Source organism: Aspergillus multicolor, assembly GCF_047715735.1.
Source record: "Aspergillus multicolor strain CBS 133.54 unplaced genomic scaffold BDW74scaffold_17, whole genome shotgun sequence".
Classification (NCBI taxonomy): domain Eukaryota; kingdom Fungi; phylum Ascomycota; class Eurotiomycetes; order Eurotiales; family Aspergillaceae; genus Aspergillus; species Aspergillus multicolor.
This window is the reverse complement of record NW_027395968.1, coordinates 340,827-365,984: the sequence shown is the minus strand read 5'-3', so window position 1 is coordinate 365,984 and position 25,158 is coordinate 340,827. Positions and strand designations below refer to the sequence as shown.

Genomic DNA, 25,158 nt, shown 5'->3' with positions numbered 1-25,158 from the left:
CCCCCACCTCACCCTGGCAGAGTCAAGAGCGACAAGACTCGTCATGTTACATTGGCTGATTTGGTGCAGCTTATCAACTGCCGATGCGACATCGAGAGGGTGCAGCAGGGCTGCGGGGAAGTGCTGGATGCGGAATAGCTGCCATGGCACTGGGCAGTTGGGGTCAGATAAGATGTGGACGGTGGTACTACGGAGTAAGAATCCGCGAAGATCAAGCGAAGCAGTGGAGAATCACCAGGGCCCCAGATAAATGTGCCTAGATGCCGCGGATGAGCAGTTGACAACACTGTGATGAAAGTCCCTGCAATCCACTCCTGGAATAGTACCTAATTGCACGTGACCCCCGAGTATCTATATCCTAGATTCAATATCTTGGAGCATGCAGGCTCCCTCTTATTGCTATAGTCATGGGATATTCATGAGTGATATCAGACCAATTTTTTATTTCTGTCTTCAGATAGTTCTATATAACCCCGTGTACGCTCTTATGGGTATATAGGTGATATGTACCTGAGGGGGCTCGATTGACCACCCCGCACGATATTGATCCGAAAATAGCCCAATGTGATGTCCATCTTCAAGTCTCCGTATGAGGCCTTTTGCTGGGAGTGCTCTAGGCCTCATTAGAAGTGCCACAGCATAATAGGGTGAAATAACTAACCTATAAACAATCGAATTAGTGTGTGCCTCAATTCATAAGGTTCAGCCCACGGATGGGATTTGGCAGGATCACCGTCTGTTATGCCATATGTTATTCAGCCTCCTCAAACGGCAGCATCGTAATTCATTTCATCGATGCCGATATCGATAGGTGGCCCTGAGGTTTCCCTGGATCCGCACAAGGATAAAAATGAGGGTTGAAACTCCAAGGCTCCAAAACCGCGATATCAAACAAAAGTTTATATCTTTTTTGCCAGTTTTCAAGGAGGGGGCTGACTCAGTTGATAAGCAGCCAAAGCGAGACCCGTAGGGTTTGGATGGGCGCTGAGAATGAGAATCATCCGAGCTTGGATACTGCACCTTTTATGGTAAGACTGGTGAACGCGTGGTGATTGCATATTCGCTGGACTGCATTCATCTAGAATTTTCCATATCTGGATTCCAGTGAATGGAGACTGAGGCTTTGGGATGAGGAGCTTCGAGTTCATCATCCTTGTTACAAATGCTCCAAGAACTGCATATCTGCAAACTGGGTCTTTCTCTGCATCAAGCTCTAGACAGTCCAAGTCGGTGAGCAGCTTATGCAGATCATCAATCAGATTCTGTGAGAAAGTAATTCGTTCGGGATTCAACCTGTCTATTTGGTCGAGTAACCAGAGTCAGCGGGTGGCGACAAGCTAGGGCTTTGGTTATAGCCATCAAGGTAACAACTCACCTATTATTGTCACAGGGATAGGAAGCCCCCTGGCAGTGACTGTGAGGCTATCGGCAGATAGTTTTGTCTCGGATGCTCTCTTGAAGATGTTATCTTTGGGGAAGACCTATGATATTAATACCCAGTGAGTTGCCTGCTCAACATTAGGAATATAATCATCTCCAATGGCCGTGATCCACATATCAGAAAACACCTCGACCGCATCACGACAATCGTAATAGTCAACAAGAACAGCAAAGCTTGTCAACATCCGTGCTGTCACTGAGCGTGGGATTCGGGTGCTGCGACAGTGGATGATAAGCATGAGCAATAAGAACCTGACACCATCAGCTTGTTCATGCTCAATATTCAGCTGAACATGGCCGTTTGCACGAAGCTCAGTACCCTCTTGAAAAACGCCTTTGCACATTCGTGCAAAGTAAGGGGACGCTAATGCCAGGTGTTTTGATGAAGCACGGAGGCGTAGTAACTGCTCTCCATCCTTTTTTGGTAGGTTTTGACGGCTTCCAAGAGGTTGACTTGCCAGAGAGAATGTCCTGGTTTATGTCCTTCATTTCATCAGGTAGGTCTTGCGGGACATTGTGCACCACCAGGGTAACATCGCCATCAGGATCTATTTCGTAAGTTGTACCTCCGGCAAGCTTTGCTTGGGAACCTGAGTCGCCCATTCCGGTGTGGTCGACGAAGTTTGTGGGGCGCGAGTCGGTTCAAAAGAGCGTGGGTTTATAGTCAAGGTCCGTAACACGTTCAACCTCTCTATTGTTTTTGCAAACAAGCGCTGCTCTGAGTTGAGTAATGGAGATTAACCTGCGCCGTAGCTCGCTGACGCTGTTGGATTTTCCCCAAGAGGTGCAGGCAAAATCAGTTTTGATTGGCTTATTTTTGTGGGCTAGCCTAAGGCTGCTGAATAGATAGCGACAAAGCCTCTTGGCAAATATTACTGTTACAGACTCGAGGACGGTGCTCTACTGCTCACTCACCTCTCAATACGAAGTCATTTATATCTCATTTCGTATGTCGTTACTATCTGTCTGCCCCTGAAGTCCATAGAATCGCAACGACACGAAGCCATCTCCACGAAACCAGGGCATCTAGCCAAAGCGGAGCATCACGCGATCCACGGGTAAAATCGAGATGACTGCGGTGCGTCAACGCCGGCCCGCTGGCGGGCCCATCGCGTCCCGTATTTCGTGTAAAAGGGGGGACTGGAGAAGCAAGACCAAGCATCTCTTGAAAGTTTTACATAGATAGACTCGAACTACACAGCGACTGACTTTGGTATGTTAATTGAGTTACTACTACGGTGGATGCAGATGTGGTTTTGCTTCTTTGCAAGACGGTTTGGCTGAGCGAGACCCCGTTTTGGTGACAATTGCACTGCTCCACTCCGACCATGGGCGGAATTTATGATTCTGAGATTTTCAAGATTTAGTATATCTTCCAAACTGGCAAACGAGATAAAACTAGCATCTATGTAAACACGGCGTGTAGAAGCCTGAACTCTCAAGGCTATAGATACACCTACTGCGTAGGGTTGTTGCTCTTGGCACCGAGATATATATTTCAGGCGTACATCGCATAAAAAAATGTTCCGCTTCCCAAGCACTCAGACTTAGACGCACGGACTCAAGAAGCGGTGAGTAACTTTCGATGGAGGAAAACGAGGTAATCCGAATGAGATTAACTGAAAGTACCCCGTGTGTACAGCCGACTGTCGTTGAGAACCTGGAATGTAGAGCAGCGAGGAGTAGGGCTGCGGCTAGGGCCAAGTCTAGGACGCCAGGGTCGCTTCTTAGTCGTCTTCAATTGAGAGTCAAAGTTTGATCCCGGACAAAGAGTAAAATGAACTTTATGATAGATCAAAAGACGTTGGTGGAATTTGGGACATACTCGTCCGAAGGATTCGACTCAAATTTGAGAACCGCGAAGACGCCTCGAGGCCTGAGCGATAACAAACAATGAATCTTGAAACATACCTTTGAGCGCCAAAGAAGTACTTAGCAATCACCATTAGGGCTGAGAAGTGACAAGGCTTTTGCGAGAGTGAGGTATCGAAGACTGGTCATGTCGCTTGTTGTTTAGAGTTTGGCTTCGCCGTTTAGAACCAAGCCCTCTTCGACGCCAAACCAACAGGAAGCATCCTCCTTCGCGGTCACATTCTCCGCAAAACGGCCGAGAGCCTTGCTGGGATAGCAATCCGACAAGGTTATTCTGCTCCGTAGACGGATCATTTGTCTCGTATCACGACTCCTAGAATGTGATTAGCACTTTGTACATCGTTGTTGGCTTGGGGACAGACATACTTCGGCCGAGATGTATAGACCATAAATCTTTCAAAGACTCCGGCAATTATTTCCCCGCATGAACATGCGCTGTAAGTGATTAGCCCAGTGCTTAGATATCGGTTTCATATCGTCAGTGGTGGACATGTTCCTATGTACCCCGTATGCAGACCATGGATGCTGGACCATCTGATGCGACACGTGCTTGGCGATGAGATCACCGGTAGTTGACGCGACGCAGCGAGGGTAAGCTGCCTATGAGAATGGATTGTTCTATTGGGCTCAACCATGCGGACCAATCCTCCGACGATAATAATAGCCGGGAAGACGTCAGTCTGGCTGGCAGAATCGTGGTTGTTGATCAGCGCCGTTTGTGATGTCATTGGCGCCGGTGCTTAAATATCTCGGCCGGGCATGACAGCGGGCGCCAGATCAAGAACCAGAACCAGAGCAAGACCAAAACATACACTACCATATCCGCTACCTGACGTCCTCTATTTCTCAATAACCAGCGAGTTTTCTCGAATCCTACCACCAACATGCCGGCCATCTACGAGCGCATCGAGAACGACATGATCGTCCAGGAACGCACCCTCTGGAGCGCACTAACGAGTGCCTCGCCCACGGACGAACTCAGACGGCTGTGCGACGAGAGGGCCGTGCTCCTCTTCCCCAAGAAAGATATCACAACCGTCGAGACCCTGGAGGAGACATTTACGAAAGGATTCCACAAGTTCGATGAATACGACCTGCAGGATGTGCGGGTGATTGTGATCGATCTGATGGCGGGCGCCATTACCTATCGGATCCACGCGAGCCGCGAAGGGCAGCCCGACTACCACGCAACGGGGTCAACGACCTGGGGCCAGGGCTCGGACGGCGAGTGGCGGGTGATTTCACACCAGGAGACGCTGCTATAGTTTTTGGACAATTCAATTCAATTCAAATTATGATGTATGAAGTTGACGTGTGATGTATCTCTTCGAAACCGCGGAGGCGAACTTTTGGGAGGTTTGGCAGGTGCCACCAGTGACCATTGGGAGCACCTGCCCCCGAGAAAACTCCACCGCAGCCGACGCTAGCTCTTAGCTCTTTCTCTTTTAATCTCAGATCAATTTATTTCTGCAACGCTATGATCCTGGCGAAAAAGTCTTCAGGAGTTCCCAGTATGCTGGTAAATAACCATGCATGTCCCCAAGAATGATAGCGAGCCCTGGACCGGCTACATGATGCCTCTGTCCGTGCCCGATCCCTCCTCCCGGCAGCGCAAGGTCCTGATCGTCGGAGCGGGCATTGCCGGTCTCGCTGTCGCCCTCTCGCTAGCAAAAGAACTCGGCCCCCACGAACCAGGCCTGCAAATCACCCTATACGAAAGGCATGATGTTCTCTCAACCTCGGGCGGAGCTCTGAATCTCAGTCCTGTGGCTCAGCGTCATCTGGAAGGATTAGGCGTACTCCAGGAGCTATTTCGACAGGGTCCCGATGGTGGTGCCGATGTTGATGCGATCGAGCTCTTCTCCAGCAGGTCTGGAAGATCGCTTGGGAAGGCCGAGTTTACGGATGGCCACGGCAACGGAGTGAAGGGTTATAAGGGACTTCGCGTGATGCGGATTGTCCTCTCCCTGGCCCTGCTGGCTGTTCTCGAAAGGAAGCCGAATATCAAGATCGTCTACGGGAAGAAGGTCAAGGGAGTATCGGAATCGAACGATCAGACCATCCTACACTTTGAGGACAATACCTCTGCAGCCGGTGACCTTGTTCTTGGCTGCGATGGCGTTCACTCTGCCCTTCGCACACACTATGTCGAGCCCGGCCGGCCATCTGAATACACTGGACTCGCATTTATCCAAACAACCATCGATACCCCTCCACCACCCCCCGCCTCAAACCGAACCAGTTTCAGCCGTCCTAGCAGCAGCACCAGTGCCAGCGGAAGCACTCACAACTCGACAAAGAGCGGCAGGACGACTCGAAGCGTTAGCACAAACTCCCTCAACTCGTCTCATACCCTATCCTCTGCCGGCCAAGTCCAAACAACACCAACGATGCACGCTCCTCCCTTTATTACCTCCGGCCTCGTTCTTTCTCGTCATGGTGATCTTCTAGGAAGCTACTGCGACCGCAATCACGCCACTCTTTTCCTTGCAGCCATTGTCCAGATCAAAGAGACCCTTCTCCCGGGGTATCGTATGGACGGTCACCACGTAACGGATCCCCGCCACCGCACTGCTATACACACCGCTCTCCAGAATGAAATTCATTCTCGCTTTGCTGGCTCTGGAATTCCCTGGGTTCGGGACGTTGCGAACCTGAAGACAAATTGGATGCTTTACCCCGTTTATCAAGTCCGCCCAGGAGGCAGATGGTGGAAAGGCCGAGTGATTCTACTAGGAGATGCAGCACACGCAGTATGTCTCTTTAACCCTTCAAATTAATAGATGACACAAACTAACATGTGCCTTACAGATGCCTCCCCGTGACGAATCCGCTGCCTATGCTCTCGACGACTCGATCATGTTCAGCCGCACCTTTGCCCACCACCGCGATGAGCCCCTCTCCACAATATTTGCCAAGTATGAAGCTCTCCGCCGCGGGCCCGTTGAGGAGGCCTTTTCCGCCGCTGGCCGGATGTGGGAAACCCATCGCGATATGGGCTTCCTCGAGGGCCGGTGGAAGGAGTGGACCATGCCCTATTTCCTGTGGAAGAACCGGGCTGCGAGGAATGCGGCATGGAGATTTGATGCTTATGAGTCTTGACTTGATACTCTATCTATGCATATCTTGGCATTGTTTGGCTTTCTTGGGTTTATTTGGGTCTGGTTGAGGTTATCCTAGGGCTTTACTTGGTTGTACTACTTAGATTGGTTTGAACTGGATTGGATTCTACGGATATTTGCAATTACGATTGCATTTGCATTGCACGGACGGATGGAGCGGATCTTGGTTGCTTGTACTTGACTTATTCACTTTTGTTGTCGGCATTTATTTCGACATTTATAATTTCGCGCGGATTATACTGTTTATACAGCACACGAGGATACCATGTAGATAATTTCATATCACTGGTTTCATTGTCGCCGATCTTTCCTTGCTTCTCTCGACTGTGCAACACAGCAGATATAAAGCACAAGAACTCTCCGCAACCCCGTTGGGATTTTCTTAGCCAAACAAGTTGGACGACCTGAATGCATACCATACCGTCCGCCCTACCCTACACTACAGTCAAAGAGTACCTATCCGTCAGAATAGCACCCCCAACTGAGGCGGACATGACCAAAACACGTAAGCTGGATAATATACGCGTTACTCTTGCTCCCCCCAAATTTCGACCAGGTCCGGTTCTGGAAGATTGCACTGAATATCTTAGTTAAATCATGTCTTGCCCCTATACTTAGATAGACGGAATGCTAGTCTGAGTACCGTCCAGGTTATATATAATCAGGCAGATATATTAGTAATTGGAGAAATCCCCGCACGGCTTTTGATATCACACTTGGTTCAAGAGTGTAGGGAATAGCTGGAAGTCCTCTAACTCGACTATTTGCTTGCCTTCATGCTGCTCCGAGTTTGACTTTATCATCGTCTCTGCCAATGATAGAGCATGTAGCCCCGGCCTCAGGTTGCATAACACTCGCGGAAGCTCTCAGCGCTAACAAGACAGGGAGAGGATTCCAGAGTTTGGTACAATGCGGGGGCGGGTAGGAAGGTACCGAACCGGGGTCCGAAGGTTTGGGAAGCCCTAAGCTGAAAGCTTAAAAGCTTATTCAACTGCCGTGTATTCAGTAGCCATGGTCTACTTTCCAAAGAGCACCGATAGTAATAGAAATGGTAATGGTACAGACTTTTATTGAGCGATAGTCTAGTCTAATCTAGGCGAACCGCTTCTGCACCATCCTGACAGTAAGGAAAAAGCGCGTGAGCGAGGCGCGAGTCGCGAGTCACGGGTCAAGTCAAAAGAAGTAAGAAGTTTAAAAGACAAGAGTCTGACCAGCAGTTCCATAAACGGCACCCTCAACAGCGGAGGCGTCAAGGAGATCGTAGTCGTACTCAACGGAAGTGAGGGTACCCTCCTCAGCCTCGTTCTTGGCACCACCGAAGTCGTTGTTGCGCTCAACAGCGTATCCGTCGTCGGTGGAGTAGAGAGCCTTCTTTCCGTCAACCCACTTGTTGCCCTCGACGAGGACCTGGGCGCCAATGCGGGTGTTGATGCCGTCGCTGACGCTCAGGTAGTAGTTGTTGTAGATGTGGGCGGTACCGAAGCGGACGGAGGGGCCACGGGAGTTGATGTTGTACCAGTAGTTGTTAGCGTAGGTGATGTGGAGGTGTCCCTTGTCCTCGTCCTCGTTGCTGTTGCTGTGGCCGACGAGAGAGGCCTTCCAGTGGTCGTGAATGAAGGTGTTGGAGACGGTGATGTAGTCGGAGCCGCGCTTGAAGTCGAGAAGACCATCGTAGTAGTCCTTGTCGTGGTCACGGTCGCTGGAGACGTCGACGTGGTCGACCCAGATGTTGTTGGAGTACTCTGTTCAATGGTTAGTCTGTAGTTCCCTACCAAGTCGTTCCATATGAGGCTATTCCCAGTCCGGAACGGTAAAGAGTAATAGCATAATACGCACCAGCACCGAGAGCATCACCGTTCTCAGCGGTGACCTTGGCAATACCCAGGTTACGGATGATGACGTTCTCGACCTTCTTGAGGCGGAGACCGAAACCGGTCAGGACGGCGGTGGCGTCCTTTCCGATGATGGAGGTGTTGGAACCGACATCGACCTGCTTAGCGCTCTTCTCAATGGGACCGCTGACAATGACGATCTTGGGGTCGTCACCCTCGACGGCGGCGGTGAACTCGGCGTAAGAAGAGACGGTGGTGGTGGCACCGCCGGCACCGCCGGTAGTACCGCCGTTCAAGCTGGCATAGCCGAAAGCGGAGTCCTCAATGGAAGCACGCTTGTTGAAGTTGCGGTTGATGGAGTTGGTGGTCGGAGTGGGAGCTGCAAGGGCCTGCCCGAGACAGCTGACGGCGACGATGAGGAACTTGAGGTTGTACATCGCGAAAAGAGTGAAAAGAAGGTAAGAAGTTGAAAAAGCACAAGAAAGAAAGTGTATGCAAAATGATTGACAGGCTCGCTGTTGAGGAAGGAAACAACCAGCGTGCGAATGCTTCCTTATATAGTCCTCTCCAGCTGCATGGCTCCCCTCGCAAAAGCATCATAGGTGGAAGGACTGAAACGATCAACCCCTCTACCTCCTGAATTTGGACAGAAAGTCCAGTGGGCAGAACCCGTAGCGAAGCTAGGACCTTGACAGATTTGGCATTGCGTCGCGGATAGATAGCGGTTCCTCTGCATTGCCGCTGGGTCGCTCCAACGCCAAGAGCGCCTAAACAGCGCAAGACCAGGAACCGAAGTAACGAATGTTGAGAACTTTGGGTTTTTGCTATGAATGCGATTAACGTGAGACCGGAGAACTTCCACAAAGGATGGTAGTTTGTTTCAGGAGGCCCTGCCAAGCCACCAGGGTGAAGCGGAGATTCCACACGACGTCAGGAACGGCCGGGCTGGGCATCGCGCCATCGATAGCTGTCAAGGAAAGCTTCGGTGTTCGTTTTGCATGGGATGGAAGCTTCCGCGATCGTCCCTGATCTTGCTCCAGAGCACGGGGAGTTGATCTTCTTCAGCCTTATGGAATTCTGGAGGGACTGCTTTATAAGCTGACAGCGAAGAAGATCCCGGATAACCTCGCTTGCTTGCGCCGGAAACGATGCGACTCTCGCCTCGAAGTCGTTGGGGAATTAATCTATTTCTCGTCGTCTGCGCGCCTGATTCATGGGACTGGTCGGTCTGTCGGACTGTCCGGATAGGACTTTGCGGAGCCGATGGATATCAGGGGTTGCATTTGCTATTATTGCGGTCAGCACCCTTGGAAGATGTCAGAATCGTGGTGCGATATTGTCTCACCTGCGACTCAGTCACACTGGAGACTGCAAGTCTCAGGAGTCAGAGAGCATCCATTTCAGGAGGCCAGTCCGCACTTTAGGCACGGATATCGAGCCCGGCGGCAACCCACAGCTTCACTTTACCCCTTCTAATTTAGATATCGCTCCAATGGCAGATTGATGTAATGGTATCAATTGTCGCTGTTCTTGCATCTCGAATGGCGTCACCGCGCCGCATCGTATCTCGTATGTCGGCTCCGTAGCCTGGAGGCGATCGCACTCGCCACGTTTGTGATCAAGCTGACTGCCGCGTGCGACCGTTTGTGGCTTCAGGAGGCTGACACTTGCCAGAGCCAAGAGAAACTATGGAGTCGCGGTCGTCTCAGGTCTCAACCGGTTCAGTCTTCTCCCTGCCGCCAAGCCTCAGCGTCCCCACTGTAAGGTGCCTGCTTGTTCTCAGGGAGGAAGGATCCAAGGAGATCATGGTCCATTTGTGTTCTCGAGTTGTTGCTCATAGCCGCCGAGGGCCGATTAATATCTGAGGTATCGGTGAATGGGTAGCTGGAAGCAGCCGGTGGATGAGCCGAGAAGTCCAGAAACCCCTGGGATGGCGAGGTTATTATTGGACTGCTGACCAATTCTCTGAGCATTGAGTCTTGTCGTTCCGAATAGAAAGGCTGATTCCTGTATATCGCACCGCAAGTCCTCGATCCTGTGTTGAGTAGAATGATGGTGGTTCCAAGTGAGGCGAGGGAAGAGGAAAGACGGAAGAGGGCCAAAGGAGCAAATGGCAGTTTCCCTTGGCAGCCTCTCTTCCTTCTATTCCTCAACCATCCTTAAGGCTAACAATTTCCACCTCTTTATTTCCTGTTGACGGTTTTCCACCGGTCAGTCTATGCCAGAGACATAGAGAGATAACCTTCATAAATGGGTCAACACTCACAACACATACCGATCAGCAATGAACGACTTTGCGTGTTTCCCAGCAAGCGTCCAGGTGACGTCTTTCAGCCCTACAGCTCGCATTCTCATTTCTCCGATGAAAGGTCCTTGGCGAATTTTGAGAACCAAAGGTAGGCTGCCGAGAGGGACAAGCTTCAATAAGAACGTGGCCTGTGTGAGGAATTCTGTTGCCTAACCGTCAGAAGAGTGGAGAGTGAATCAAAGTCAGTTCTAGCTTCGAGTTTGGGACATATTGGCTAACTGGCGTGGTTGCCGACCAGCCGAAACATCACAGCTAGACTCGCGACTTTCAACGACGAAGATGGTCCAATTCCCATTGTTTGTATAGTCTAGTGCCCGGGTCGAGATTTGCATCGTTTTCTAGCCACACTTCTGCTTCCAATACAGCACATTTCAGCTTCTTATGGACAACCCTCAAGACGTAGGGCAGACTGTACGATGGGGCACTTGACGGCGCTAGTTCGCCTCTAATCTCCGCCCGTCAGCCCTACGGCCTCCCCTTTCTCCCTCTGCTTGAGGAACTATGCAATACTGATTCCTGAGAGTGACCTTCTTATTCTAGAAAAGGGGCTCATGTGCTCAATTTGACGGCACCGAATTCTCTATTGACCCGGTGAGCAAGGGTAAGAGGACAGGATGAAGACGTGCGGAATCTGAGGTCGGAATTTTCGACAGTGGCCGTGGGTCAGATCTGCGACAGCACTATATTTTGAAGCGGGCGCGCAAATAACGGAGGTTTCTGCTCTGCCAATGGTGGTGAGCCGAGGCGCGTTGGAACTGGGTGGCAAGATAGGTAACGGGCGATCTCGACATGTCTTTTAGGCCACAGATCTATAAAGCCGAACCAGCGATTTGCTGTCCAACAATCACCACCGCAACAGCAATCTGAAAACTGTCAACCTTCGGACGTTCGATCATGAATTGATCTACCCACCAGGGACAAGTCCACCCCCTTTGCTACCCTGACTCTCCACATTGGCCGAAATCGAAATGGCGGCTTCTGACCCTGCGCTAACACGCCGGGGTCTTTGATTCGATTGATGAAGGCAACCCTCTGGTCCTCAACAACAGCAACCTGAGTAAGATTATCCACATCTAATGCAAGGATCTCCATAGTTATCTCAGCATCAGCAGTCGGTGACAGCGTTCTTGTATGCGGCAGCGAGTACTTGGGATGATGTATTTCGGGTCTTGCATCCGTCAGCCGGAAAGCATTACGGAAACGTAACACGGCCCTGGGTGCCTGAACTGCCACACGACATTTTGCTGAAAGTAGGGGTTTGCTGAGTGCCGTGGCGCCGGGCAACTTCACCTCCAGCAACGAAGAGTCATACCAACGACACTTGAGCTCGAAGAGCGGCAGTCCTGATGCGTCGCGAAAGTCTCGGCGTCTTGAAAGACCCCAAGGGTGTCCGTGGACCGTGAAGATGACTTCTCCAGTATGATGACTGACGACGTAGTCGAGTGAGTGCCATGGCTCGGGCCTATTGCGGACTGTGATTGTCGTCTCGGGCTCCTCTGTGGCTATGGTTTCGGATCGGATCGCAATCGGCCTTTGTGGCCTCGCTGGTGGTAGCTGTGAGAAAGCCATGCATGATTTATTGGTTTGACATCGGCTGCACAACAGAATTGGAAGGTGAGTTATTACTTATCTGCTTTGTTTAACCTTCATCATAGTAATTAGGGTTTCATTGAGAAAGGCGAGGTAGTATTGAGTTCCCGGCCATGGTCTGCCTCGCAGTCTGCCTTATATTCGGTCCTTTTATGTTGGCTCGGGCAGCTTCGTGATTGGATCAGTGGCTCTTCGCCCCCAAAACGGTCGCGAGGGGAAGACTCAAACTGCTCAACTCTCCACGTTTCTACGATTGCTGCTGCAGGTTGACCCGATTCTCCATCTTCGAACATGTGAGTTATCCGTCTGGACCTGGTATGACCTCGGCTACCAGTACTCGGCGAAGCTACTGTTCCCCACTACAACATTGACGAACTCCTTACCCACAATCTGATCAGTACGTTCGGAAGGATGCAGCTCGTCGAACCAGAGGAAAGAATGCTCGCTTGGTAGACGTTCGTAGTGCCCCGTCGTCTTGTTACAATGCTTCGCATATCCCGTCACATTGGCTGGAGCGTCTAAGTATTGCGTCAGCTTACGGTAGACCTCCCAGATCTATACGATTAGCATACACCTGAAACAAACTAATGCTATATAGAGTGGAGTAGAATGCAAGGCAGGCAAACAGCAGCGGAAGGAAAACATACCAAGCCATACGTATCCATCACGGCCAGCTGCGCCCCCGAATATCTCCGTGCTATGATCGCTTCATACGGCTTCTTGTACCGGAACACATCATTGACTGTGACCACGGTCTCCCACATGCGATAGCTCTTCTCCGTAGCATTTGCCCCATTTCCTGAGCCCTGCCCTTGTTCTCAGGGGTCGCCCTACTGTGGCGCCAGCTGCAACGGCACCAAGTTCATGATTACAAAGTACCGCGCTCCGTCCGCGTACATGCTGTCCAATGCCTTATAAACGGACTCGATATAATCCGGGATAGTGGTCCCATTAACCTGCGAGTTAGTGAGGAAAGCGTCATTTCCCACGTCATTCGTTCCAATCCATATGGCATAGACCGTTTCGTTCGCATTGATATCCATGAACTTGTCACCGTCCGGATCGACGTACTTGCTATCGGCGAGGTATGCAGGGATATCGTACTCAAGGACAGACGGATACAGCGCATTGATAGGTCTGTATGTCCGAGGCGTTATCTTGTTCGAGCACGGTGCTCCCGAGACGGCATAGTTGAACCTCGTCACATTCGCTATCTCCGAGGCAAAATGGCCCCAATTGTATCCACCACTAAATGTGTCATTGCTCTTCAGGCTGGTCAGTACATCCGCAAGCTGCTGAATCAGGGTGATAGGCCTTACAGTAGGTTCTTTCCACCCCACTGGCGGCGGATTTCCATGGTGACCCGCAAAGTACTATAATCGACTGTCGTCTGTGTAGCTGTTGCCAAACGTGATCAGTGTCTTCCATTTCTCTGGGCCACAGTGATAATCTCGACTTCCATGCGCGGCTGCAATTGAGCTCAGAAGTGGAAGGAATATAGCCTGGCCCCACGGCAAGAAGACCATGATGAGCGTCGAACCCTCGGAAACTCGAGACACGCGAAGAAGACAATGTTGCTCTGGAGACTGCCAGCGGCGTTTATGCTTTCCTTCTCCGCACGATCGTCTTCGTCGGTCGTTGATTCCGCGCGGTGTAACTTTGTCCCAGGCACCATGCGACGGCAGCTGCGACCCAGGGCTGTACCTGCATTATGTGGTCCGTGACCAGTCTCGCAGCACCCTCAATTGCAAAACATTGGCCTCAAGAACATTGCCCGCGACTCAAATGACTGTATAATCTCTGCACAGACTCTCCCACAGCCTTTTTCTTCGTGGCCTCGCAAGGCCATAGCCGAGGGTTATCCACTTCATTAGCAGCGGCGTAGAAGATGTAGCCTTCGCCCGCCACTTGGCGAGTGACAAGAGCTCAAGCAGCCCTCCGAGTGCTTTCGCCCGTATAAATGGGCCTGCCTTCGATAGTGAGTCTCTGTTGGACAATGAATAGCCCAAAGCCACTCGCTCCCCTCGGAGCATCGGAGTGTTTCCGCGCCATCGGATGCATCCGAACGCGCCGCTGATTTCCAACGAGAAGCCAAAATCAATGGCCAGGATCCCGATTGCCAAGTGAGAACGACGCAATTATCAAGATGCTTCTGTCACACGCGTTCAAATACCCGCGGCAATGCACCGCAAGAGTCCGTCGAGGCGTGGCCACGGCTGCGCTCAGCAGGTTCGAATCCAACACAAGAGTTGACTTTGGCAAATTCACTAGCAAGATTGGATCCTTGCGCGAACGGTAAAGCCATTACCTCTGCCTAATAATGACCAAGACTGATTATGCGATTCATAGGCTAAAGCGACCATTGACGTACGCAGAGAAAGTCCTCTACTGCCACCTCGACGATGAATTCAATCAGCACATTGTCCGGGGTCAGACGCAGCTGCGGCTCCGACCCGTCCGCATTGCCTGTCAAGATGCGACTGCCCAGATGGCCCTCATTCAGTTCATGTCCGCAGGTCTGGACACAGCCGCAGTTCCGACCACTGTCCATTGTGATCACCTAATTGTTAGTCGAGATGGGGAAGCATCTGATCTGCCGCGAGCACTAGAGGCGCACCGAGAAGTCTACGACTTTATGGAAAGCGCGTGTCAAAAGTACAAAATGGGCTTTTGGAAACCTGGAGCAGGCATCATCCACCAGATCGTGCTGGAAAACTACGCCTATCCTGGCGGGATGATGGTGGGCACGGACTCGCATACACCTAATGCCGGCGGGATGGGCATGATTGCTATCGGAGTCGGGGGAGCAGATGCCGTGGACGTTATGGCTGGCCTACCACTTGAATTGACTGCGCCCAGAATACTAGGTGTTCGACTACATGGAGCTTTGTCCGGCTGGGCGTCGCCGAAAGACGTCATAAACAAGCTTGCGGGAATCATTTCGGTCAAAGGAGGCACTGGATCAATAATCGAGTATTTTGGGCCTGGAACAAAAGCTCTCTCAGCTACTGGCATGGCCACAATCTGCAATATGGGAGCTGAAACCGGCGCAACCACGTCCATCTTCCCGTACAACGTGTCGATGACCGAGTACCTGAAGGCAAATCGACGTTCGGACATGGCCGCTGCGGTGGGACGGATTGCACACGAGCTTCAGGCTGATGAAGGTGCCGAATATGATCAGATCATTGACATTGATCTCTCTTCGCTTGAGCCGCTCATCAACGGACCCTTCACACCCGATCTATCCACGCCGATGTCCAAGTTTGGGGCCGCAGTCAAGGACAACGGGTGGCCTTCAAACTTGACTGCGGGCCTGATTGGATCATGCACCAACTCTTCTTTCCAGGACCTTAGCCGTGCTGCGAGCCTCGCTCAACAGGCATTAGATTCCGGTCTCAAGCCTAAAATGCCGCTTTTGCTGTCACCTGGCAGTTTGCAGACTCGCGACACGTTGGAGAAAGCCGGCATCATGCAAGTGTTTGAGAGGGCCGGAGCCACTATGTTACCGAATGCGTGTGGACCTTGCTGCGGCTCGTGGGACCGCACTGATATGCAAAAGGTGAGTTTGCTCATGTATTGATAATATATGGCTGTAGCTCACACAAGCAGGAAACCAAGAACTCCATCATTACCTCTTATAATCGCAACTTCTCCGGACGCCTGGACTCAAATCCGGCTACAAACATCTTCCTCGCATCGCCGGAGGTGGTCATGGCCAAAGTATTCTCCCCAGACCTCAGCTTCAACCCTATCCACGACACCCTTACCACGCCATCCGGCGAGGAATTCCAGTTTCAGCCACCAGCCGGCGACGCTCTTCCTAACCAAGGCTATCAGGACTCAGACCGAGCATATGTTCCTCCTCCAGCGGAAGATGCTGGTCGCTCCAAGCTTGAAGTCAACATCAGCCCCCAGTCTCAACGACTGCAGAAGCTATCCCCGTTCAGGCCCTGGAACAGTCAAGACTTCAAGAACTGCTTGGTACTCATCAAAACAACAGGTAAATGCACCACCGACCACATCACGCCGGCCGGACCGTGGTTCCGCTACCGCGGCCACCTGGAGAACATCTCGAATAACACACTCATCGGCGCGGTAAATGCGGAAACCGGCGACGTCAACAAAGTGCGTAATCAGCTCACTCAAGAGGACGGTGATGTTCCGGGCACTGCACGCTATTACCAGTTGCAGAGGCAGCCGTGGGTGGTGATAGCGGATCACAACTACGGCGAGGGGTCATCGCGCGAGCATGCTGCCTTGCAACCGCGGTACCTAGGCGGCGTAGCAATTATTGCTAAGAGCTTTGCGCGAATTCATGAGGCGAATCTCAAGAAGCAGGGAATGTTGGCTGTAACCTTTGCAGACGAGGCCGACTATGATCGCGTTAGGGCTTCGGATCGGATTAGCATCATCGGATTGACGGCTTTTGCGCCGGGTAAGACGCTGACGATGAGGGTGCAGACGGATATGGGGGAGACCTGGGAGGCGCCCTTGAAGCATACATTCACGCCAGAGCAGATAGAGTACTTTAAGGCTGGCAGTGCATTGAATCTGATGGCAAGGGGAGGAAAGTAGCTTTGAATAGCTTCATTTGACATACTAGATCTTTAGACGTATCATTGCGTTTTCCACATTAATATCTTCATTTCTTGTATGAGTCTTGGATGTTCCACTGAATAAGAAAAGACACTCTCCAGGAAGGTGCGGCTTCTTGGCCTTCGAAACCTCGCTCGTATCCTGACCACCCATCCACATTCACATCCCCTTACCCATCCCTGTCTCGGCATCGGAGAATTTGCAAATGGAGTCGAGCTGTTTTGTCAAGCCATAGCTTCAATCTATCGGATACATCCGACCCCAGCTGCCATCGAGGACCATGGCTGGGGTACTCTGAGAGTGCGGGGAGATGATCAGACGATCCGGGGTCGGACTATGTGTATAAAAGCGTCGGTCCTCTTGCTCCTTCTACAGCTTGAACAAGGAATCAGAACTGACTTCACGATGGCTAAACAGGAGGCATCTCTACTCAAGCACATCACTGCCATCAAGCAGTCCCCGAGAGAGATATACAACCGCCACCTCTTCCTGTCGGTCATTGCATTTGCTCTCAGTGGCTGTGCCAAGGGTACGTCTCACTGCCCCCTCTATCGTTCAAAGCTAATGGACTGGGGTGACGTTAACAGGATGGGATGAGGGCTCTGCCGCTTCAATCACACAACTTCCATCGTTCGGACGAACCTATCACCTTGACGACAGCACAATCTCCAACCTCGTTTCGTTCGTGAACCTCGGAGCCGGATTAGGAGCCTTGTTGTCCTTCCTCGTCAATGACCGTATCGGGCGCATTTGGAGTCTACGCCTCTATCAATCATTGTATATTGTGGGCTCGCTCATCTCGTGCTTCGCATACGGTCATGTTGGCGCCCTCTACGTCGGCCGGATTGTCGCTGGACTGGGGATTGGCGCTCTGACAGTCGTGGGACCCATGACCATTTCAGAACTTGCACCAAAGACTACTCGCGGGCTGATGACGCTTTGGTTCAACGTCTGCATGCTGTCCAGCCAGATGATAGGCGTCTTCACCGTGTACGGCTGCTCGCGTCACGTCTCAGCAACCAGCCATCTCCAAAACCAGATTCCCTGGCTCGGGCAGACTTTTGTCCCGGTCATCAGCATTGCCCTGTCATTCTTTGTTGTTGAATCTCCCCGATGGCTCCTTCTGCAAAACCGGCAGCAGGAGGCCCTCGAGAACCTTGAACGGCTCCGAGGTCTACCACTGGCTCACGTCTATCTGGCAGAGGAGTACAATGGGATGTCGACCATGGTCGAACAGACCGACAGCAGGTACCTCAGCATCGTCAAGGACACGTTCTTCATCCGCTCGAACCTCCGCCGGGTCCGGCTCACCATCATCGCGTACATCTTAGCCCAGATGTCCGGCGCCAACTCAATCACCAACTACCTCCCCACAATATACGGCCTGATCGGCATTACCGGGTCCGGCGTCAAGGTCTACTCAACAGGCCTTTACGCCCTAGCCAAGGTAGTCTGCTGTATAGCAGCCTCTCTCGTCCTGGTGGATGTCATCGGCCGCCGCAAATCAATGATGATCGGCGTTACAATCCAAGCAATCTGTCACGCCTATATAGCCGGGTACCTCGAATCCTACCTAGAATCGCCCGGCAGTGTAAGCGAGAGAGCATCCGACGCAGCAATTGCAGCCATCTTCATCCACGCCCTCGGCTGGGCAGTCGGACTATACAGTCTACCCTACCTCTTCGGCGCAGAGCTGTGGCCGACCCGCATCCGGTCCTTCGGTGGTGCCCTCTCGCAATGCTTCCACTGGTTGTTCTACTTCGCAATTACCAAGGCGACGCCGTCCCTGCTGGAGGCGACGGACCAGTGGGGCGCGTTTGTGCTCTTTGCGGCGTTCTGCGCGGTGGCGTTTGTTTACTCTTACTTCTTTGTGCCTGAGACTAGTGGACTCAGTCTGGAGGAGATCGATGCTGTTTTTGAGAGGCCGATGTATCTTCTTGCCCGTCCAATTGAGAAGCATGAGGACGTGGCTGATAAGTAGGTTTACTTTCTCCTTTTGACAAGTCAACAGGGTGGACACTTCTAATAGGATACAGGAAGAACAGCATCGAAGGTCAGGATGGCAGGGAGCCAAAGGATGATTCTGCTTGGGCTGAACGAGTAGCTTAGGTCTATCTCGGGTTTTCGGTAAGCCCTAGACTGGGGATATTGTTTCAGGAAATGTGCCGGGTGATTAGGGTGGTGATGGATTGATGGCTGAAGAAGCTAAAATCATTCGCTCTGAGTATTTTCCCCAACTTATAGTAAATTGAAAATGGTCTAAATTTTACGGTACCCTCAGCGTCAAGCCGTACCTTACTTCCGCAACTTCTTCATCGTAGGCCCCATCAGCCCCCCCCCTCTTCAAAGCCTCAAACATCCTCTCATCAATCTCCGCCCGTTCCTTACAAAGCTCAACAACCTGCTCGACCAAGCTAGGCGGCACAACAACAACCCCATCCTCATCGCCAACAAGCACATCACCAGGATTGATCCAAAGATCTCCCTGGAATTGCAGCGGAACATCAATCTCCGACGCGCGCGTGAACCCCGCCGAACCGAGAACCGATGTATCGCGCGAGAACACGGGAAATCCCATCTCCCTGTGTTCAGTCACATCTCGAATCCGTCCGTCGACGATGACGCCTAGTGCGCCTGTTGCCTTGGCGCGCGTGGACATAAGTCCGCCCCAGCATGCTGAGTATAGAACTTTTGGCTGCTGGATGTACATTATCGCATCCTTGCGGTTCGCGTCGGCGAAGTGTAGCGGCGGCGTTGGGCCAGGGGAGTTCGTTTCGATCATTTTGACGGTTACGGCGGGGCCATGGATACGCACGCCGGAACTTGCGCCGGAACTGGAGGGTGAGGATGGTGCCGGAGAGCGCATGCGTAGCCCGTCGAAGAAGCCGCCGTATGGATAGCGGAGTTTGACGAGGGCGTCGCCGATCTGGTTTCGAGAATGTTATTTTGTATGGTCGATTGGGAAAATTCGGGGATAAATAGGGAGGGACGGTCGTACATCACAGCTGGAGAACTGCTTGAGGGCTTGGAAAGCGTTTGAGGTGTACGCTTTTGACATTTTCGTGGATGCTTGAATGGTAGGAAAGTTTTATTGGGTTGCGTGTAGTGGTGCAGATCCATGTGCTTCATGATTGTCTGGTAGTCGTGGTCAACTGCGTGGTTGACGTTTGATCGGATGGATCCGAACAGTGGGCCGGGCACATGGATTAGACAAACATGGCCGGGATTGCGACGGTAGCTCAGATTGCACGGCGCATACCAACTGAGGAGGGCTGGGCTCGTGTCCGAATATCGCAGTATAAAGAAATGTTTCACTTACTGTTAGTACGCACCCAAGAATACTGTGATGATACCCTATGAACTACTCGAATGGGCTTCACGGAAGAAAGTTCCATGCATCAGTCGAGCCAAGGGCAACCCCTTCGACGAAGAGGTCCTCCCACGGGCCATCAAACCTAACATCTGGGATCTGATCGAATAGCTGTCCTTCGGGGTCATCTAGCCTGGGCGTTGCGAAAGTATGTGTGTGCAGGCCGAACAAGACTGGAATTCCGTGTCCAAGTCGACGCCCGATGGCTCGGCCTCGTCAAATAGAGTGAGAATAGACTTTCCGAGCCCCTCGATAATCAATGAGCATTTCTCACCCACCGCACGGCCATTAGATATACCGCGGAAAAGAGTAAGGAAGGTCGAGATATTTGTCTGCACCACGGGCTTGCTCAGCTCGTGGCGGAGGGGAGGTGACGACCGCAGAGCATATAGCATTGTGACGGCAGCCATGAATAGCGAGTTTATGGCGACGAACGTATACTTGATCCGGTTGCGCGCGTAGAGCGAGCTGTATGAGTTGATCAGACCGATGGCGGACTCCATGCAAAGCCGAAGGTCCTCGGATGAGGGCATCGGCACTGCTCGGGATGGGCGATAGAGCGACAGCACAGCGTGGTGAAATGCAATTTGAAACCACTCCTGGGATTGGAAGGTGGAGGAGCTGCGGGCATATCTCGGAGCCATGATCAGCCAGTTTTCCAGTTCCAAAAATAGGGAGTTTCTGGTCAGCTCCAACTCGTTCGGGGCCGAGGAAGTCCGACCGACGGAATGAAAAGACGTGTAGACCCTGGCATTAATCTTTCGGAGCTCAATAATATGGATAAAAGTGGATGTGTCTTTAGTTTGCGGCAGCAACGGTGCTTCGAGTGCGCTGAAAGACTCGTCAAGTTGTTCATCTGTCAATGGGGATGGCGGTGGTATAGTGATGTCGCTCTCTTGGATGCCCAGAGGCCGACCCATGTTGATCGCCATGCTGCAGCTCATCACGTACGCGCACCAGAACACACGCTTGTACATCTCTGACCGAAGGAGATTCTGACTGGCTAAGCATTCTTTGCGATGCAGGTCAATCCCCACGGCAAGCTGAAGGGCAAGGCCAGTGGTGTACCACATATTGATCGACTGCGGTTCATTGTGGCCATACATGCAGAGCAGCAGGAGGCACTGTACACACTCAAAGTCATCCACCTGTATCACGACGTGCATATCTTGTATTGCTCGGTTGAAGAATACTCGATGCAGCTGATTGTTTTCTCCTTGAGCCGGAGACCTCTCTGTCGACGCAATAGCGCAGACCATGTTCACCAAGAAGTTGGAAATCGGACTGCTTACTGACTTGTCGAGGAAGGGTTTGAAATGCCCATTGACGAAGCTAGGTTTGTGAAGGGCAGGTAAGTAAGGCCACCGCCGCTCAAAGAACACGTCCACTAGGTTTTCATAGGCCCCGTTGTCGAAACCAGAAGGAAGCGTGGTGCTGTGGGAGGCGGGCACAGCATTATGTAGTACATCGTCTCCCCATAGATCCCAGGCGCTACTCAATGCACTCCGATATGTATCTCCAAGATTCGGCCGTGGTGTAAAGGTTGGCCGCAAAATCCGGCCAGTGTACGATCGGTCGAAATTCATGACAAGGGGTTCGCACGGTTGCGGCAGACCATGTCCAGCTCCATCCAAGCCATGGACATCAGACGGAAAAGGGCCGGGGCAAGGTGTATGCTCTACCGCAGTATCGAATCGGTCGTGCTCAGAAGGGTTCTGTGACCGTAACTGCTCAACCTCCAGCAATAACGCGTCATACTCCTTCTGGAGGGACTGAATTTGAATTCGCAGCAATTCGCAACTGCAGTCTGAGTGCGCTTGCACCACCAGGCGGCGCGAGGGGACGCATGGCGCTCCAACAGTTTCGCAGGTGCCACATACTGGGGTCTTCCCATCACACTGAAGTAGTTAGAAAACAAGTTGAGTACGTCTGACATACTGGCTCGTACCTTTTGTTTCCTGCGTCTGCATCGTTCACAGGCGGCAACGCTGCGGCTCAGCCCCGGGCGATGTCGGCGCACTGCAGGGGAGGATAGATCGGCAGTGGCCCTTGTCATCTCACTAGGCTAGGAAGAGCGAGAGAGCGCCAATGGATTTAGTAGGGCAACAAGTTCGCTTAGTGGTTACAATATGACGGGTTACTGATAACCATCAGCACCATAAGCCATGACAGGGATGGAAGGTACCGGTATGGAAGGCAAGTGGAGAGACGAGGCTGCGCAGATCCGGGGAAGTGAGAGGGAGAAGTCTTGGCTTGGCTCGGGCTCGGCATATGGAAACCGCTGCTGGGCGGATGACTAATATTATTGCCTTAAGGCATCAGCTCGCCCATGCATCGTCCTGGTCTCTTCAAATTATTTTCCTCTCTACACACCAGTGAACCATGTTCTCATCATCTATCCTTGGATCCAACATCCTGAATTACCTATGATGAAGCATGACTACTGAAACAGTCTAGAAGGATTGTCCCTTACAATCTTCTCCCATACCTCTTTCCCTACCCAATCCCTCACATTCTTTAACAATGCATGGTTGTCAATGACTCGGAACGGCTCTTTGCGAGCCAAGTCATGACTCTTCAACCTATCTTTGCCCTCTCCAGTATGCGGCCAGTCGCTTCCCCAGATACACTGCTTCGGTATCTCCCTGGCAAACGTTTCGATAAGAGGCCGGGTATCGTCAAAATGAGACATTGTTCGATCGGACGCTCGGTACAGACCTGAAATCTTGACGATAACCTTCGACTCCTTCGCGAGCTTGAGGAGAGGTGAAAGCCCTGGTTGCGAAAGGGGGTGCTCTGCTAGATGGGACGGGAGCTTTGATGCGCCCTGCATTCCACCAAGGTGGTCGGCGATAATAGGTACAGGCAACGTGGAGATACAATCGAAAAGAGCTGCAGAGGCTATCAGCATGTCAGATGAAAGCACATAATGATTGGTCCCTCACCATTCCACGCGTGCCCGGGAACAAACAATTGAATCATCCACCCCGGTAAATGACGGATCCGGGATGCTGCTTTCTGCAAGGTATCCAGCGAGCCGGGAACGTCCAGCTCTTTACCGTCGGCTTGAAAGTTCAGTCGGATACCCCGCATGCCGAGGTCATGCATCTGCTTCAGGCCATGGTCGGTTATCGTCTCCAAGTCTACGACCGCGATGCCGTATGCTGTCCTTCGTTGAGCGCGCAGATCTTGGAGACTCTTCAGCAACACGGTACAGTCGGTCTTGTACGGTGATGGCTGGATAAGCACGACCCCGCACCCTGTGTCGCCCTGAGAAATGCATTTGTTAAAATCAATTAATTTCGCCAGTGGCGCATCCTCCGGTGTATACGCGCGACCTGGGGCGTACGGGCCTATCGTGGGATCAAATACGTGGACATGTGTGTCGAAGGACTCGGGTGGTAAGAGAGACCTATCACGGACAAGGTACCGATAAGCTAGGGTCCAGAAATCGTTCCAAAGTGACTTACTCGTCCTCCACATTGCTCCCAGGTTCTGGGATATGAGCTTCTAATCTCGTTAGTTGCGTCGTTGCGGCCATTTTGCAATACCGTTGTGCTGATCGCTGGGTGACTCGGAACCCTCGGGATACCAGGGATAAAAGCATTGTAGGCTTTACTACGCCCAGAAGTATTTCAGCTATGAAATGATCGATAACTTTCAATTGCACCGTGGGGAAGCTCCATCGGATGCTGCCGATCAAATACGGGGCTGATGCGGATGCATCCGACGCCCTCGAATCGCGGGGGAACTCCGAGCATAACAAAATCGCTAAAAGGACTTCCGGACTCTTTGACTGAACGGAAGGGCAGTAGACTAAGAATTATGGCGATGCAGAGCATACAATCACAACGGCTTCCCCCTATGCCCGGCAATGTCGAGGAGAGGAGGCCGATTCCGTACCGCAATTTAGCCGTAGGTGCGGTCATGAACGTCTTTCAAGGTATGTCTATCCCGTCTCGCGGCCCATTTGTCTAATAGATGCTAACTAAATGCTAGTAACGACACTGGGTCAACCCATGGAAGTGCTCAAGACACATGTATGTGTCCAGAATCCTGCTCAGATTACCAGTAGTCCCCACTAATAACATACGAAGCTAGCTGCAAATAGGCACGACTCACTGAAAGACGCGTTCTCGAAGACATGGGCACGTGGCCACTGGACTGCCTTCTACCAAGGTTTGATACCATGGGTATGAGCATCCGCTATACCGGACCACGTCCGAGATTGCTAATCACCGTGGGTACAGGCATGGCTCGAAGCCTGCACAAAAGGAGCCATCCTCGTCCTCACCTCAAGTGAGATTGAGTATCACGTTCGCACCAAGATACCAAATGCATCGCCAACGCTCGGTGGAGTGTTGGGTGGTATCGGCGGAGGATTTGCGCAAGCTTATCTGACCATGGGCATGACGACTTGCATGAAGACAGTTGAAGTCACGCGGTCCAAAGTCGCTGGACAAGGGATCAAACCTCCGGGCCCAGTCGAGGTGTTCCTTCAAATCCTCAGGGAGAAAGGGATCCGCGGGGTAAATAAAGGTGTAAATGCCGTTGCGTTAAGGCAAGTAACGGGATGGTCATCTCGAATCGGCATCTCGAGGTTTGCTGAGGAAAGTATTCGTTCTGTGACGGGTAAGGGGAAGAATGAGAAACTGCGATTTGGTGAGAAGATCCTTGCGTCTACTATCGGTGGCGCATTGAGCTGTTGGAACCAGCCATTTGAGGTCAGTTGTATAGCGAGGAACACTTTTATGCATAAGCTAACTTCGAATAGGTTCTGAGAGTGGAGATGCAATCTATGAAGAGCGATCCGACGCGCCCTGAGAAGCCGACCATCGTGTCTACCTTCAAGCACATTCTCAGGACTTCTGGGTTCAAGGGGCTCTTTCGTGGAGTGGTTCCTCGGATTGGTGTTGCCAGCTGGGCAACGGTCTGCATGGTTGGATTCGGCGATACTCTCAAGGCCTTGGTGGCGCCAAAAAGGTGAGATATGGTACAACGCAGGGCTAGAATCTACTAGGCAGT

The 25,158-nt window shown here is 51.9% G+C and overlaps 13 protein-coding genes across 13 annotated transcripts; 4 read left to right on the top strand and 9 right to left on the bottom strand.

The window, feature by feature from the left end:
- Positions 1–419: 419 nt before the first annotated feature.
- BDW74DRAFT_155516 (uncharacterized protein) lies at positions 420–1,348 on the bottom strand. The gene has a single exon (XM_073724845.1). It carries the CDS (start codon positions 1,149–1,151, stop codon positions 921–923), a length of 231 nt encoding a protein of 76 aa, XP_073582585.1. The 5' UTR covers positions 1,152–1,348; the 3' UTR covers positions 420–920.
- A 1,591-nt stretch (positions 1,349–2,939) lies between these two features.
- Positions 2,940–4,123, bottom strand: BDW74DRAFT_34456 (uncharacterized protein). The gene is made up of 4 exons (XM_073732572.1): positions 3,817–4,123; positions 3,679–3,747; positions 3,352–3,625; positions 2,940–3,175 (listed from the first exon to the last, which is right to left on the bottom strand). The coding sequence occupies exons 1-3, from the start codon at positions 4,038–4,040 to the stop codon at positions 3,454–3,456; spliced, it is 465 nt and encodes a 154-aa protein (XP_073582584.1). The 5' UTR covers positions 4,041–4,123; the 3' UTR covers positions 2,940–3,175; positions 3,352–3,453.
- Positions 4,124–4,196: 73 nt separating this feature from the next.
- On the top strand, positions 4,197–6,414 carry BDW74DRAFT_168707 (FAD-dependent oxidoreductase; the record flags this gene model as incomplete). The annotated part of the gene is made up of 3 exons (XM_073726887.1): positions 4,197–4,421; positions 4,857–6,065; positions 6,124–6,414. The coding sequence occupies 3 exons, from the start codon at positions 4,197–4,199 to the stop codon at positions 6,412–6,414; spliced, it is 1,725 nt and encodes a 574-aa protein (XP_073582583.1).
- Positions 6,415–7,483: 1,069 nt separating this feature from the next.
- Positions 7,484–9,058, bottom strand: BDW74DRAFT_34429 (pectate lyase family protein). Its single transcript, XM_073732571.1, has 2 exons — positions 8,271–9,058; positions 7,484–8,176 (listed from the first exon to the last, which is right to left on the bottom strand). The coding sequence occupies exons 1-2, from the start codon at positions 8,701–8,703 to the stop codon at positions 7,626–7,628; spliced, it is 984 nt and encodes a 327-aa protein (XP_073582582.1). The 5' UTR covers positions 8,704–9,058; the 3' UTR covers positions 7,484–7,625.
- Positions 9,059–11,424: 2,366 nt separating this feature from the next.
- On the bottom strand, positions 11,425–12,289 carry BDW74DRAFT_155495 (uncharacterized protein). Its single transcript, XM_073724844.1, has 2 exons — positions 12,253–12,289; positions 11,425–12,188 (listed from the first exon to the last, which is right to left on the bottom strand). Exons 1-2 carry the CDS (start codon positions 12,277–12,279, stop codon positions 11,448–11,450), a joined length of 768 nt encoding a protein of 255 aa, XP_073582581.1. The 5' UTR covers positions 12,280–12,289; the 3' UTR covers positions 11,425–11,447.
- Positions 12,290–12,491: 202 nt separating this feature from the next.
- BDW74DRAFT_179441 (uncharacterized protein) lies at positions 12,492–13,521 on the bottom strand (the record flags this gene model as incomplete). Its single annotated transcript, XM_073729472.1, has 4 exons — positions 12,492–12,719; positions 12,812–12,970; positions 13,022–13,412; positions 13,484–13,521. The coding sequence occupies 4 exons, from the start codon at positions 13,519–13,521 to the stop codon at positions 12,492–12,494; spliced, it is 816 nt and encodes a 271-aa protein (XP_073582580.1).
- Positions 13,522–14,310: 789 nt separating this feature from the next.
- BDW74DRAFT_168705 (uncharacterized protein) lies at positions 14,311–16,742 on the top strand (the record flags this gene model as incomplete). The annotated part of the gene is made up of 3 exons (XM_073726886.1): positions 14,311–14,459; positions 14,514–15,726; positions 15,777–16,742. 3 exons carry the CDS (start codon positions 14,311–14,313, stop codon positions 16,740–16,742), a joined length of 2,328 nt encoding a protein of 775 aa, XP_073582579.1.
- Positions 16,743–17,168: 426 nt separating this feature from the next.
- On the top strand, positions 17,169–18,872 carry BDW74DRAFT_179439 (uncharacterized protein; the record flags this gene model as incomplete). The annotated part of the gene is made up of 3 exons (XM_073729471.1): positions 17,169–17,292; positions 17,351–18,740; positions 18,800–18,872. 3 exons carry the CDS (start codon positions 17,169–17,171, stop codon positions 18,870–18,872), a joined length of 1,587 nt encoding a protein of 528 aa, XP_073582578.1.
- Positions 18,873–18,996: 124 nt separating this feature from the next.
- BDW74DRAFT_34409 (RraA family protein) lies at positions 18,997–20,069 on the bottom strand. Its single transcript, XM_073732569.1, has 2 exons — positions 19,762–20,069; positions 18,997–19,689 (listed from the first exon to the last, which is right to left on the bottom strand). Exons 1-2 carry the CDS (start codon positions 19,819–19,821, stop codon positions 19,030–19,032), a joined length of 720 nt encoding a protein of 239 aa, XP_073582577.1. The 5' UTR covers positions 19,822–20,069; the 3' UTR covers positions 18,997–19,029.
- On the bottom strand, positions 19,946–22,276 carry BDW74DRAFT_34411 (Zn(II)2Cys6 transcription factor). Its single transcript, XM_073732570.1, has 2 exons — positions 22,082–22,276; positions 19,946–22,031 (listed from the first exon to the last, which is right to left on the bottom strand). The coding sequence occupies exons 1-2, from the start codon at positions 22,187–22,189 to the stop codon at positions 20,262–20,264; spliced, it is 1,878 nt and encodes a 625-aa protein (XP_073582576.1). The 5' UTR covers positions 22,190–22,276; the 3' UTR covers positions 19,946–20,261.
- A 257-nt stretch (positions 22,277–22,533) lies between these two features.
- Positions 22,534–23,040, bottom strand: BDW74DRAFT_155486 (uncharacterized protein). The gene has a single exon (XM_073724843.1). It carries the CDS (start codon positions 22,823–22,825, stop codon positions 22,574–22,576), a length of 252 nt encoding a protein of 83 aa, XP_073582575.1. The 5' UTR covers positions 22,826–23,040; the 3' UTR covers positions 22,534–22,573.
- Positions 22,947–23,732, bottom strand: BDW74DRAFT_34395 (uncharacterized protein). Its single transcript, XM_073732568.1, has one exon. The coding sequence runs from the start codon at positions 23,614–23,616 to the stop codon at positions 23,038–23,040; it is 579 nt and encodes a 192-aa protein (XP_073582574.1). The 5' UTR covers positions 23,617–23,732; the 3' UTR covers positions 22,947–23,037.
- A 226-nt stretch (positions 23,733–23,958) lies between these two features.
- BDW74DRAFT_168702 (uncharacterized protein) lies at positions 23,959–25,120 on the top strand (the record flags this gene model as incomplete). Its single annotated transcript, XM_073726885.1, has 5 exons — positions 23,959–24,076; positions 24,133–24,173; positions 24,231–24,326; positions 24,384–24,857; positions 24,908–25,120. The coding sequence occupies 5 exons, from the start codon at positions 23,959–23,961 to the stop codon at positions 25,118–25,120; spliced, it is 942 nt and encodes a 313-aa protein (XP_073582573.1).
- Positions 25,121–25,158: the final 38 nt, after the last annotated feature.

Coding starts and splice junctions, on each gene's coding strand:
- BDW74DRAFT_34429 (XM_073732571.1), bottom strand. CDS start 8,703: ATGTACAACCTCAAGTTCCTCATCGTCGCCGTCAGCTGTCTCGGGCAG. Junction 8,177..8,270: donor CGGTGATGCTCTCGGTGCTG/GTGCGTATTATG, acceptor ACCATTGAACAG/AGTACTCCAACAACATCTGG.
- BDW74DRAFT_34411 (XM_073732570.1), bottom strand. CDS start 22,189: ATGACAAGGGCCACTGCCGATCTATCCTCCCCTGCAGTGCGCCGACAT. Junction 22,032..22,081: donor GCAGACGCAGGAAACAAAAG/GTACGAGCCAGT, acceptor TAACTACTTCAG/TGTGATGGGAAGACCCCAGT.
- BDW74DRAFT_34456 (XM_073732572.1), bottom strand. CDS start 4,040: ATGACATCACAAACGGCGCTGATCAACAACCACGATTCTGCCAGCCAG. Junction 3,748..3,816: donor ATCCATGGTCTGCATACGGG/GTACATAGGAAC, acceptor AATCACTTACAG/CGCATGTTCATGCGGGGAAA. Junction 3,626..3,678: donor GTCTATACATCTCGGCCGAA/GTATGTCTGTCC, acceptor ATCACATTCTAG/GAGTCGTGATACGAGACAAA.
- BDW74DRAFT_155516 (XM_073724845.1), bottom strand. CDS start 1,151: ATGATGAACTCGAAGCTCCTCATCCCAAAGCCTCAGTCTCCATTCACT.
- BDW74DRAFT_34395 (XM_073732568.1), bottom strand. CDS start 23,616: ATGTGGAGGACGAGTAAGTCACTTTGGAACGATTTCTGGACCCTAGCT.
- BDW74DRAFT_155486 (XM_073724843.1), bottom strand. CDS start 22,825: ATGTCTCATTTTGACGATACCCGGCCTCTTATCGAAACGTTTGCCAGG.
- BDW74DRAFT_34409 (XM_073732569.1), bottom strand. CDS start 19,821: ATGTCAAAAGCGTACACCTCAAACGCTTTCCAAGCCCTCAAGCAGTTC. Junction 19,690..19,761: donor AGCAGTTCTCCAGCTGTGAT/GTACGACCGTCC, acceptor TCTCGAAACCAG/ATCGGCGACGCCCTCGTCAA.
- BDW74DRAFT_155495 (XM_073724844.1), bottom strand. CDS start 12,279: ATGGCCGGGAACTCAATACTACCTCGC. Junction 12,189..12,252: donor GGAACTCAATACTACCTCGC/CTTTCTCAATGA, acceptor GTAATAACTCAC/CTTCCAATTCTGTTGTGCAG.